We start from the raw sequence: 13453 nt of genomic DNA, 5'->3' as shown, positions 1-13453 counted from the left end.
GGTACACCGTGTCCCAGACAGGCCTCTGCCCAGACACAGGGCAAGGCTGGCTGCCCACGACACCTGTCCACTCGGGAGGTCCACGCCGGCCGGGGGAGCTGCACTCCCCACTGCTGTTCTGTGTCCTCAGCCACTAGACACAGGACAGTTTCCTTCCCCTGCCCCCACCTTTTTAAAAATAATACAGACATTAAAAAGAACTGAATTGCTACTTTAAAAACATAGTGAAGACTGAATTTACCCGGCCCGGCTTAAGGCCATAATTGCCGCATTTTCTCCTGTTCAAGACCTTTGAGAATGTAAGAGCCACACCTGCACAGTGGTCTGCCACCTCAGGTTCCAGGGCCCAGCGTGGATGACTCCAGGGTGGCAGGGTCCCGAGGCACACAGGGACATTTGTTTGCTTTCCATTTTCCCCACTAAAAGCTGTGCGCCCTTCCCCTGCCATGGTAGTGGGGGTCAGGGCTTTCTGCTTTGGAATGTTCCCCAAAGCAGTGAGCCTGGCTCAGGCTGCCTCTGGCTGAGAGCCAGGGGTTCCCGTCCTTGAGGGTTTAAACTCTGCCACAGTTGTGCCTTTATCTGCCATCCCTCGCTGAGATGAAGTGGGGCTGTGGGGCTTTAACGGGGCTGCGGACAGCTCTAGGGAATAGTCACTGAAAACTAACAGCCCTAACCACTCCCTCGCAAAGGGTGCCAGGTCCCAGGCCAAGAAGAGCACATTTACTGTCTCCCGTAACCTGCTCAACAATCTTTGACTGACCCATTTCACAGATGAGGAACAGAGAGATGAAGGAGCAGGCCAAAGGTCGCCCAGCTGGGACCAGAGCCAAGGCTGCGTGTCTCTGAGGAAGTCTGTTAAGCTGAGATTTTACAGTGGAAAGACTATATACGAAAGCACATCCTGTAAAGAAACTCTCTCCTGGCTAATTGTGCTCCATATTCAAACCGACATCACCCTCCCTTTGGTCCTGATTCTGCTCCCTGCTCCAGTCCTGTGCCACATCCCAGATGCTTCCTGTCATGCGGGAGACCCTGCTCGCTGCGCCATTTGTCGTGGACGGCATCCTGCGGGGTCTCTGCTCCCGCTCCCCACATAATGCAGGATATGGTGAGGCCAAAAAGGAACACCCACGGAGCCATAGGCAGGGGAGTCATACCACTGTATTCTCTCTGGCGGCACTATACTCTCAATGGAGGCTGGATCCACACTGTCCGCAAACCGCCATCCACGCTTGCCAGCCCAGCCGCCATCTTCTTGCTAACCCCATTCTTCTCTCTTTCCTCTCTCCTAGCGTAGCCACGGCAGTTATATTAGTGGCCAATGGCTCACTGGTTACAGCTGACGGCCAACTAGCCACAGCTGATGGCCATCCAATCACAGTTGGCCATTTACTACCTGAGCCAGCACCTGTCTATGTGAGGCCGAGAGCCTGGAAACTACTTTCTGGGGCTCTGTCCCCACACTTCCCCATCCTCTATTTTCATCACCTCAACTTCCATCACACTCTGATCCTCGCCACCGGCCTCTCCCAGCTCTGAGAAGCAAACCACAAGCCCACAATGCAACGCACACTTCCTCCAAGATTCCAGAACGGCTGGGGGCAGGGAAACCCACCCGGGGCCCTGCTGCCCCCCACACTGCGTGAACCCTGGGGGCCTTCTGGGACAGCCCCAAAGCATCCAACGACCACAGACCTGGGGTTACTTACCAAACCGCCCCATCATCATCCTGCAAACAAGAACAGAGAGAGAACCATGATGGAGGGTGATGGAGGTGACCCCAAAGTCGGGTCCCCAAAATGCCCAGTTGGAGGGCCGTTTACAGAAACGTAAGTCACATTTGGATAAATTCTGTCCTGCTCTAAGTACAAACGAGAGGGCGGGGCAGCAGGTCCACTTACTCTGTGGTTGTGGTCAGTTCCTCTGTGACGTGGCTGGAATGGAGCAGGCCTTCCCGCTTCTGAAAACCCCAAAATGAACAAATAAATACACCAGCACCTGGGTAGGCAGAGAGGACAGGAGGCAGGCCATTGCTGGCAGGGTAGCCGTGGCCACCTATAGGTGGCGGGGACCCAGAGACTGCCTTGGGGACAATAAAAGAACAAGGGATTGTGTAGAACATCCAAGCCACACCCAGGTAGGAGATCCGCAGTTGACGACAGGGACTAACCCTTTTGGTGGCTGGAAGCTGCCCCCCAGCTTCATGCCCAACCCGAGGGTCTCCACATTGCTCTGAAAGCTGGCAGCCGTGGGGGCTCTCGGGAGAGACACCCCAGCTCCCAAAGGGACCCCCTACATCCTGTGTCCAGGAGCTGAGGAGCACTGAGGAACAAACATGACAACAGGGAAGCATAACAGACACTCGCTGGCTTGAATAGGACCCCCCAGAAGTCATGTCCATCAGAACCTCAGAATGTGGCGTTTTTTGGAAATGTGTCTTTGCAGGTGTAATTAGTTAAGATGAGGCCATAATGGGGGTGGCCAGATGGCTCAGTTGGTTAGACCGTGAGCTCTGAACAACAGGGTTGCTGGTTCGATTCCCACATGGGCCAGTGAGCTGCGCCCTCCACAACTAGATTGAAGACAATGAGCTGCAGCTAAGCTTCCAGAGGGGCGACCGGATGGCTCAGTTGGTTAGAGCACAAGCTCTCAACAACAAGGTTGCCAGTTCAATTCCCGCATGGGATGGTGGGCTGTGCCCTTTGCAAATAAAGTTCAAAACCGGCAACTGGTCTTGGAGCTAAGCTGCGCCCTCCAAAACTAGATTGAAGGACAACGACTTGGAGCTGGTGGGCCCTGGAGAAACACACTATTCCCTAATATTCCTCAATAAGATTTAAAAAAAAAAATGAGGCCGAAATGAATTAGGGTGGGTCCTAGATCCAAGAGAAGAGAAAATGGAGACAGAAACATGGACACAGGAAGAGGCCACTTAACGACAGAGTCAGAGACTGGGGTATGTGTCTACAAGCCAAGGAACTCCTGGCGCCCCCAGAGGCTGGAGGAGCAGGAAGGACCCCCCCCCCTGCAGCCTTCAGAGGGAGCACGGCCCTGCCCATGCCTCCATTCAGACTCCGGCCTCCAGAGAATAAATGCCTGTTGTTCTAAGCCCCCCAGTTTGTGACATGTTGTTAGAGCAGCCCTAGGGCCCTAACACGGTGTGTGGCAACTTCTCCTGGAGGCTGGCAGGTATGAGGAGGCAACATGGTGTGGCAGTGGGGCGGTGGGGTGGTCTGTGTATCACAGGACCTCCGGGTGGAGCTCGGCGGCCAGCTAAGCAACCACCACCAAAAGCCCCCACTTAAACCCCCGGGGGGACGGGGAACTCACTTCCTGCTGGGCAGCCCACTGTGGACAAAATCCGAGATCCAAGATCCCAGCTTCCCAAGCTTTCCTGAGCTCGGCCTCCAGGGCACTCTCACGGCTGGTTCTTGTGAATAGCTACTACCTTCGGGCAGCTGTTGGCTTTGTCACAGCCTCACCCTGACTGATTCTTAGGAGAGCCCACTGAGGGAGGCCCACAGACCTTTCATTCACTTACTTACACATCCCACGTGCATTAGGAATCTACTAGATGCCAGGCCCAGGTTAGGTATTAGATACACGAAGCTGAATATTTTAAAGGTATAACCTCAGTTTTATCATTGCAGCTCAGAGACATCAAGGCTGTCCCCAGGCCACACTGCTAGGTAGTGAATGAGGCCCTTGTTCTCCTTCCTTTCCTCTACCAATTGCCACATTCTTTGCACCTCCCCACCTCAGACTGGATAACGGGATGTAGAGCGACAGGCTAGGGGCCCTTGGGGGAGGCGGGGGGCAGCTCTGAGGTCTGGGTGGCTGGCTGAGGCCTGAGGACGGCCAGTTCCCAGGACCTCCTCTCCCCGACTCCTTCCACTTTGGCTCAAAGAACCCTCTCATAACCCTGGTCAAGAGGGACGCGCCAGCAAGTGCTTGCCCGGGTCAGTAAAACTTTCCGCAAACCCAAAAGATTTCTTTGGATCAAAGCGCAGGCCTGAAAGGAAATACCCCAATTACTGAGCTGCATGGAGCTTGCGGGGCCCCGGGTCTGACGTATGTGGGTCTGGGAACCATGTTCCCGTGTGTCCTCAGGAAGCCTTTCTCCACCAGCCGCCTCGAGGAAGCATCCAGGAGGAGGGTGGCAGGAATAGTCCCCTGGCCCTGTGAGCACCGCCAACCACAAGCATTCCTCCTTAGGAGGCAAATGAGGCCAAAGGGCAGGTAACCTTTGCCTGATGCCAGAGAAGAGCATTCTCCCCGTCGGGTCCAGGCCAAGCTCCCAGGATAATGGAGAGTCAGGCGGCTTCAGGAAACACAGGGTCAGCCAGGGCCTTGCAGACCACAGAGACCACGGCTCCGACACGTTTACAAACCAGAGGAGAACATGGAGTTGGAAATCCAGTAACAAACGTGAGATATCCAGGTTCCGAGTGTCACCTCAATGCTCTGGCAGAAGTAGCTGTCCACCAGGACCCACTGTGTCTTCCTCACTTAGTGTACCCGATAGCCAGTGTGGAGTGCCAGGTACACAGTAGGTGCTTAATACATGTGTACTGGACAAAGCTGCAAACACAAAACCGGGGCAGGATCTGTCCCCTTAAATGCAGGGGAACAGCCAGAAAAGACTGCGCCACCTCTGTCGGAAGGACCCTGGCTCCTGGTTACATTTCTCTAAGTGAAGCCAGAGAAATGACCTTGAAACAGCCCCTGGGAGTGGTGGGCACAATGCAGGGGGAGGAAACACAAAGCAGCTTTAATGGGGTATCAATTTCATACCGCGGGTCTCAACCCTCTCCAGCGAGCAGTAAGCTCCTTCAAGAGGACTGAATTCTGATGACTTGGCTTCGGAGAGAAACAAATGTTCTTTGCAAAAATGTGGAAAACTTAAACCTCAACGCTGCCATGCCTTGGAACCCGCCTCTCTTCAAATCAGTGCCATTGTTCCTGCTCCAATCACTTATCTGGAAGCCAGAGCCAGACATACATTTTGTCTAGAGCGAAAACAGGAGGTAGCCTCTTGGGGTGGCGGGGAGGAGAAGAGAGCAGGAAAAGTACAGGGGACGAAGTCCGGTGCCTCTGCAGCAGCGTCGCGGGCAAGCCACCCGCCCAGCGATACTCACCCGCACGACCACCATTTGCACAGAGACGTGCTCGGGGAGGCGGATCGGGGCCCGGAAGTGGGTGGCCAGGGACACGAGCAGGTGCAGGATGGCTACCAGGTTCTTCCCGTGGATTGCTGGTCGGGGGAGAGAAGAAGGGAGACACTTTAGATCTGGTCATAGAGGAACCCTGAGCCTGTGTCCAGAAGGCAATAAAGACGCTGCGTCTAAATGAGACCTCCAAGGGAAACCACGGGGGGAAAAACCGCAGGCCACGGAAAAATGGAGAGAGCTCATGAGCATCCTGTGTGCGTTTAGCTCCGGTTTCTATTTTTTTTCTTTCCTGTGGGCCTGAGGTGACTTATGCGACCACTTTGAAAAGCCTGATGCTTTTAAAAGGAGTAAATAGCAGGGTGATGAGAAGCAATCGGCAGGAGAGTAAAATTAGCACAAGAGAAGGGGTAAAAAATTACACAGAACAGGTCATCCTGGCCACTCAGCCATCACAGTAATGTGCGTTAGTATCCCTGGCACTTAAAAAGGGCTCCCTCTATGCAACCTTCCAGCTTCACAGGGCAGGCAGGCGATCAAGGGCAACGGCTCCGGGACGTGAGGCATGACTCTGCCCGCCTGGCTGCCTGCCATGGCCAGCCGCCAGCACCGCCCCGTATGCAGACCAAGTGTGTCAGTCATGAGCACGCTGTGCAGGGCTGTAGTTTTCAAAGCGCTGCTTCCCCACACACAGCCCCGCAGCCTGTGCTGTAGGCTTGGGGCTGCCCAAGGTCTCCATGCCTAGAAACCAGGGCACATCTCACAGCAGCCACAGGAGCCCCTCGCCCAGCAGGGGGAGCTTCTGAGCCACAGCCCAGAGGGCCCTGCATTGAGGATGAGGGGTCGGGGAAAGGGGCTGGGACAAAGAACTTTCCAGCTTCTCTCGATTGCGTTCTTCACCTTTCCGGTTCATGTCTTAGCTGGAAGTTCTGTGATGCCACATATTCCTACTGCCAGCACGCTCTGAGACATAGTCTGGAGGCATGAACTGTTTCCTGAGGGCCTGCTTTGATGGGTCATCAGTACGACAGCTCACTTGGTGTTGTGCCTTTGCTATCTGGGGTTGGGTCCCCTCCAAGAAGCCCACAGAGCTTCTGCCTTATAACCTGAATTCCAACCTTCCCTCTGGAAGTCTCCCTTGATCCACCCAACCAGAAAAGACTCCCCTTACTCTGAAGCCCATGGGCCAGGGTGGGGGGGACAGAGAGAGTGTGACTCCTAACAGTGGGGATGCTGGCTTTCCCCTCTCCTAGCTGCCTCTCACAGAGCAGGAGCGTGAATAGAACGTTTAAATGCAAGGCTAAGTCGGTGACAAGTGACCAAGTGGACAACCGAGAGGACAGGCTCCCTCTCCCAGCAGCACTCACAGTCCACGGTCCACTGGAGCGCCCAGCCGTGGGGCCGCAGTAGGTCATGCACGGCTTCCAGCACCGTCTGCAGCTTCTGTTTCTGCCCAATTTCGGACTGTGTCACCTCAGCCACATTCAGCTTGCAGTCCGCCAGTTTTTCTACAGCAAGGAGGACAAGAGCGAAAGGCAGTGTCAGGAGAAGCTGGAGGGACTCAGGGCCGCCTGGTCCACCGGCTGCAATGAGGTTCCCTCCCCAGCCCGGTCCCCAGCTGGAGCGGATCACCCGCAAGGGTGGGGAGTTTGCAGGGTGTGGAGCCCAGAACTCTGCACTTGCAAGTCATTCCTATTCCTTAGACAATTACTCCACAACGAAGGGGGTGGGGGTGCAGGGATAAAACTGTGCGCACAAAATGGACAAAATGATTCAAGGTGCAGTGGGGAGGCCAGGAGGTGACCTGCAGGGACAGACAGGGAGGTGAGGACGGGGAGGTGATAAGAAGATGAAAAGGGTCTGACAGGTCACCTTGTGCCTCTCTGCACGCTGCCCCCACTCTGGTTTCTCTAACATTTGGACGCAATGGTAAGAAGGACTATCAGATATTCACAGAAACCTGCAGTGAGTTTATCACCAAGACTTAGCAGGAAGCAACGAGAAGGAGCCAGACAGGAACTGTCACAACTGCGCCAGTCAATTACTGGGACTAAGAGCCAGCCACGGCCTGTGTGCCTTCATTTTCCTTCCGGGCGGAACAGTAGGGGATGCTTGACCCCACACCTGCTGAGGGGCAAGGCCGGGAAGGATCCCCAGGTTTCCCTCCTAGTCGTTTACTCCAAGACTCGGTGTTTCCTGACAGATCTCTTCTGCAAAACAACAGAAGTGACACTGTAGCGGGTGATGGCAAAGCGCTAGGTGGGACAGAGAAAGCGCCATGCTGGAAGCCTTCAGTTCAGAGCTGCTGTCGGCAGCCGGCCGTGATGGCAGATCATAAAGGTAGTCGACTTGCTTCCTCATACGGGCTTGTCACAATGGGGTTTATATCTCGCAAGTGGGCCCCAGCCAAGTTCTGTTTAACACGTTGCGTATGGATCACGAGAATCTTCGTTTTTTTCTGAGCCATGCATTAAGGACGGATAACGAGAATTCTCGTTTTTACTGTTGACTCTTTTTACTTTGCACATTTTATTGAATTATTTGTGTTTCGTTAATAACAAAGGAAGCTGCTTTCTGCAGTATCACACCAGGAGGGATTACTAACATCATAGGTGAGTAAATCCTAAAAAATTCCATAGAAAAATAATAAATGACATAGAAGCATTTATACTTTAAAGAGAAGAGTGCATTTTAAAGTAGTTTCTTTTAAAAACCTGCCGGAACAGAGGGGTATGAGGGATTTAAACCCCACCGTACGCAACGTGTTAAGGCACATTCGCTGGATGTGTCTGCTACTTCAACGTTCTCTCCCCTCCCTCAATTAGAACAACAAGCACTTTTGCTATTCCCTTGAGGATACTACAACTATACAGCAATCCCGCTGGGCTCAGCATACCTCATTCATTCATTCATTCACTCACTCACAACATAGTTACTGAGCACCTACTGTGTGTCAGTCACTTTCCTAGAACTGGATGCAGCACAGGCAAGGGAGGGGCCTAGTGGGGAGACGGCCTCACCTAAAAACATCAGGTTGGGGAGCAGTGAGTGCTGGCACAAAGCAAAGCAACCCAATAAAACGCATCCTGTGGGGGATGGAAGTGGGTCCCGTTTGTACATTTTGAATTCCCTCCACCTGCAGCTAATGGGTCCCAGCTGAATAACCCACAGCTGTGTCTGACGAACACCCTGAAAGTACAGAGCAGGTCCCCCCCAGTATACAGGGGCCCTTGGGGATGGAAGGAGAGTCACAGAGAGCTGGTGGTCCGAGAGCCTTACCCACGGGCAGAAACGGGGAGCTCAGCATGCCCCTGCTGTCCCCTTCCACCAGCCAGCCCTGCAGACTGGACATGGCCAGTTACCTGGGTGGAGGAGGCGGGAAGGAAACTGTGTTACCCTGCTTGGGCTGCATACATGTGAAGTACTGCAGAGGGGTGGCTGAAACTGTGGAAATTTACTTCCTCACAGTCCTGGAAGCTGAAAGTCCAAGATCAAGGTGTCAGCAGAGTTAGTTTCTTCTGAGGCCTCGCTCCTTGGCTTATAGATAGCTGTCCATGTGTCCCCACCTGGCCGTCCCTCTGTGTGCGTGTGTCCTAATCTCCTCTTCTTATAAGGACACTACTTATACGGGTTTAGGGCCCCTCCTAATGACCTCATTTAACTTAATTCCCTCTTTAAAGACCTTGTCTCCAAACACAGTCAGTCTGAGTCCCTGGGGGTTAGACTTCAATGTATGAATTTGGGGGGGATACACTCAGCTCACAACAGGGACCGGAAGGCTAGCTGTGCCTGGGTGCTGCCTGAGGCTGGGTCTTGGGTGTCTACCCTGCCTGATGGGGTGCAGGAGCAGCTCAGGGCTGTGCCATGGCCACGACCCCTCTCTTCCTAGCACAGAAAGAGAAAGAGGAAGAGGAAAATGGGGCAGATTCTCAAGTATGGCAGGCAAACGGGTGATGGCCAAAAGCTGGGCTGTGAACCTTTACTACACAAGGAAGGGCTCGCCTTTTGCAAGGCCGTGCCCATGCGCTAGAAGCAGGACAACAGCCCCTGGGGTCCCCTCAGCACTCCGGCATGGGCACCCTCACGCATCCCATCATGGGCTACCTGGGGAGTAACACTGCAAACCAGATTTACATCCACAGACACCTGCCACGTGGAAGAGGGTCCGACAGCTACTTCAGAATCTGCTCTCAGGAAAAGGGACACATCTGGGGTCCTGGTGGTGACTCACACTTGGCAATCTCAGGTGACCAAGTCCATTCTCCTTACCTCCCTCACTCCTGCCTCCCCTACCTCTCTCAAATGCAGCGTCCTCCTCCCTCACCCTGGACCCTTCACAATCCTTTGCTGGCTCTTCCTCTTCCTAACCGATGATGGCTGACCACCCAGGGCCCAGTCCTCAGACCTCTTCTCTCTCTAGAGATGTACAGACGTCAGCTTTCTATTTCACTTTGGCTTCTGCCTCTGGAAAGCTGAAGACTCAAATGCCTGTGTTGTGTCACCCCTGGCGTCCCTGGGCGTGACGATCACATGATCACATAGGCTCCTAGTGCATCTCCTCAGTGTCACATCATTAATAAGACCAGGCAAGACATTCTGATGTTCTGTTAATATCTGAATAGTCTCTCCCACTGTTCTTTCCTTCAGTCAAAGTGGTATGTCAAACCACTTGACATACAAAACATTTTGGCATTGCTTTATCAAGTTCTTACGTGAGACACCCAAACAGGATGGCACTGCAGCTACTCCACAATAAAAAGGCTGCCTCATGTTCTACTTTACAGATAACAAAAGTGATGAAGCAGGACTCTCTGGCAACGACAGCAGCTTCAGGGCAAGTGCTGCATTTGCTGGGGCCAACTGAAGAGGGAACCGAAAGGATGTGACTTGAGTGGGCAAGGACGTCTTTTGTGACACCTGCTCTAACAATGCCCCATCATTCTACTCCAGGAAGGGCACTGGGCTCATTTACAGGCAACCAAGAGTGAGATGCGGGTGCAAATTCATTGCCTGAGAACCAGCTACAGAGTTCCATGGCCACGCTGCTACATCTCAGGCTTGGAGACACAATTTTTCAACTGATTGGGTGAAGCCACAGATGCATGCAAAAGAATTGGAAAGAAAAAAATGCGAGTGCAACACACTTAAGTTTGCTTCTGAATATATTAGAAAATATCTCCTTTAGGCAGTGAGCAAAGCGCCAGTTCAAGAGACTGTTTCAGTAAAAGAACATTATCACCAACATCAAACTCTTCAAGACCAAGAGTTGAAGAGCAGCTAAGCCTTTCCCAGGAGAGGGAGGAAAGCTGATAACCCAGCACAGCTTCACCGTCAGGTCGGCCCAAGATCGATGCTCCTCTATCCTCCTCCACTGAAAGTGTCTTATCGTTATAAATGTCCGGGTTGATGCCCTTGAGAGCAACAGTGCCGAGAATGACCAGACCAACACTACAGCCTGAAACATCAAAACTTTGACCAACATTTTAAATAATAAAGTTGTGATCATTACTAAACAATCTTGATAACATTTCAGATTTATTCCTGTGCCACGGAAGCTCATTCTAAGACGTGGGTTCCTGGCTCGGCCAAATAGAGATGTTACTTCCTGGCCATTCTGCATTTAGTCAAGTAATGAATTTGGAACACCCTCTCCCGGTGAGGCCATCTGTCCCACAGCATTAAACATCATCTCTGCTCTGCCGAGCTCCAGCCTCCCTCCGAAGCTGACTCGGGGAGGACGGGCATTTCAACCGCTCACTGTCCAGCCCCCATGCTACCCTCAAGGGCTTCCTCATTGACCAGTTGCCCAGGACACAGACCTGGCAGTCAGCCTTCATGCCCCTGGCAGCTTTAACCTCCAAGAGATCTCACCAAGTGCACACTTCTCAGCCTGAGACACTTCATCTGATGCCTGGGCTGCGGTGACAGTGTCCTGACTGGTCTCCGGGTTTCTGACCCTTCTCCCCCCTCCACGCTGCACCAGGAGCCCAAGTGACCTTTAAAGCTCTAACTCAGATCATGTCACAGCCCTGCTCAAAACCTCTAGTGGCTTCCTGTCACTTGGAATAAAAGCCTTTGTCGACCAGGGCTGGATCTGATCTGGTTCCATCCATCTTCCCAACCTCATCTCATCTCCTTTCTCTCTCTCTCTCCTTTCTCTCTCTCTCTCTCTCTCTCTCTCTCTCTCTCTCTCTCTCGCTCTTGCTCTCGCTCTCTCGCTCTCTCTCCCCCCCACACCTCCTGCAGCCTCTGTTCACTGCTCTTTAAACACTACAGACTTTTCCTCATTTCAGAGTCTAAGAACGTTCAGATGTCTGCGCAGAGGTCACCTCCGCAGGTGAGCTGCCCGACCCCTCCCCAGCCCAGCCACTCCCCACCCCACAACCCTCTGATTTTCACCTTAGCTCTTGTCAGTCTCTTCAAGCATCTATTTGCGTTTGAGGTTGAACCACCCCATAATACTTCTCTTTCTTCCCTCTGCCAGAATCTGTGTGGGTGGCTGAGGGGCCTCCTTTCTCTTGTTACCCCTGCGTCTCCAGAGCCTGGATCCACACAGCAGGCTGAAGAATCTTCATTCAACAAATGAAGAAATGACCAAAACAAACAGAATCTTTTTTTTTTCCCTCCAAAGAGGGATTGACTAAGGACAAAACAGTTTGTGAGCCACCAATCGTCATGGCCTTCGGAGTGAGTTATGTGACACGGTTCCCCTCCCCATAATCCCAGGAGGTTTCCCGCCAAGATCAGCTGGTGTGTAAGGGCCATATGCTGAGTGTGCAAACCTGCCGGGAGTGACCCAACTCCAAGCAGGGACACAGACACTGAGCCCAGGCAGCAGGAACACAACCTATGAAGCTGCAGATCCTGGGTCACCCCTGCCCGAGCAGCGCGCCTCTCCCACACCCCCCATCCTGTCTGCTTTCCCTCAGTATCTCTTCTGAACAGAGCCCCCAAAACCTCAGGTCTCTGACTCTGTGCCCCCAACACATCCCTGAAGCAGTCTGCACTCGGCTCACCTCCCCCCTAACCCACAGCAGACACCTCTGTTTAACTATGGAAGAAACATGGCCCCACTCCAGTCTGCCAGCCCCACCCCAAACTGCGGAGCAGGGTCTCCCCAGGGGGTCTCTCCTTTAGGAAGTGTGTGATCCCACACACAAGGGGACACTGAATCCTCGCAGCCATCCTCACAGAGCATTTGGGACCCTGAAAATACATCAGTCTCTAGGGGACGAGAGGCTGTTCAGCACACAACTCGTCCCTTCCAGAGTCTTTGGATGGAGCCGAGGCACCAAGGACGCAGATAAATAAATACTCATTCCATTTCCTGCAAAAGGAGCCCATGACCTTGGAGGCAACAGGGCGCTCCTCAGTGACGCGGTAAGTGCAGAGTGACCGCGTGCCCGTCACAGAGGGACTCGGGGACTAACACCCCTGCTCTTTCTTTTCATTTTCTTATCTTTTTTTTTCAGCGGCCACTTACTGACCAGACCGCGTGCCAGCACCACGCTGAGAGCACCACAAACATTAGTTCCGGAGCAGCCTGACGCCCCCAGTCCACAGACACGAAAGGAGCTGTCTGCAGGCAGCCCACACTCCTCCCTCTGCTCCCCACCCCACACCCGCCACAGGCCACCCACAAATACGCACTGGGGACCCGCCTGCTGGCACCTCCCCTCCTGGAGGAGCGGCCCAGGCTGGAAGGTGCTCACAGTGGACGTGAGATGGGGCTCCGGCTGGCAGGGGGCGCTTACCCACAGGACAGGGCTCCCATTAGACCCCCGTCAACGTGCTCCCCTCAGGTGTATGGACCCAACAGCACAGAAGCTGCAGATGGTTCCCTGTGTCTGGCAACTCTAGTAGAATGGCCACCGGAGAAACGATGAAAGGACAGGTGACCTGAAAAGCCTGAAGCCCAGGACCCGGGTCACCACCTGGGAGCTGTGGGCTCAGAGCTGTGGCTGCCAGTCCACTGTCAGGACATACGACCATTCTCATCACGTAGAGATTTGTGTGGTCCAGCCCCAGGGCTGCCCTGCCCTGTGGCCCTGCAGGGGCGGGGGTGGGGCGGGGTTGCCCTTCCTGAGGACTCACCCAAGAGCTTCTGCAGCACCTGGCCGTCATACACGTCCTCCTCCAGCTGCTTCACGATGATCCTGTCTTCCACCAAGACGTCGTTGATCCAGTCGATGAGAACCTGGGGGAAAGGCAGGCGTTACGGCCTCGCTCACCAGTGCCGTGTGGACCCAGGCACGACCGACCAGAGCCCGGGCAGGAACCGAAAG

General features: G+C 53.8%; 1 protein-coding gene across 2 annotated transcripts in view; it reads right to left on the bottom strand.

Annotated features, from left to right (window-relative positions):
• The window catches only part of PARVB (parvin beta), a 90962-nt gene that overhangs the window by 19514 nt on the left and 57995 nt on the right, over window positions 1-13453 (bottom strand). For both annotated transcript variants that reach the window (XM_074326524.1, XM_074326522.1), the window contains exons 4-8: window positions 13263-13365; window positions 6536-6676; window positions 5139-5254; window positions 1902-1960; window positions 1710-1729 (exon numbers count right to left, since the gene is read on the bottom strand). In XM_074326524.1, coding sequence (XP_074182625.1) covers window positions 1710-1729; window positions 1902-1960; window positions 5139-5254; window positions 6536-6676; window positions 13263-13365 — 439 coding nt within the window. The remainder of the gene's footprint in view (window positions 1-1709; window positions 1730-1901; window positions 1961-5138; window positions 5255-6535; window positions 6677-13262; window positions 13366-13453) is intronic.

This window comes from Rhinolophus sinicus, linkage group LG02 (assembly GCF_036562045.2).
Source record: "Rhinolophus sinicus isolate RSC01 linkage group LG02, ASM3656204v1, whole genome shotgun sequence".
In the NCBI taxonomy this organism is placed as follows: Eukaryota; Metazoa; Chordata; class Mammalia; order Chiroptera; family Rhinolophidae; genus Rhinolophus; species Rhinolophus sinicus.
Note: the sequence above shows the minus strand (reverse complement) of the source record. Positions and strands in the feature narration are given on the sequence as shown.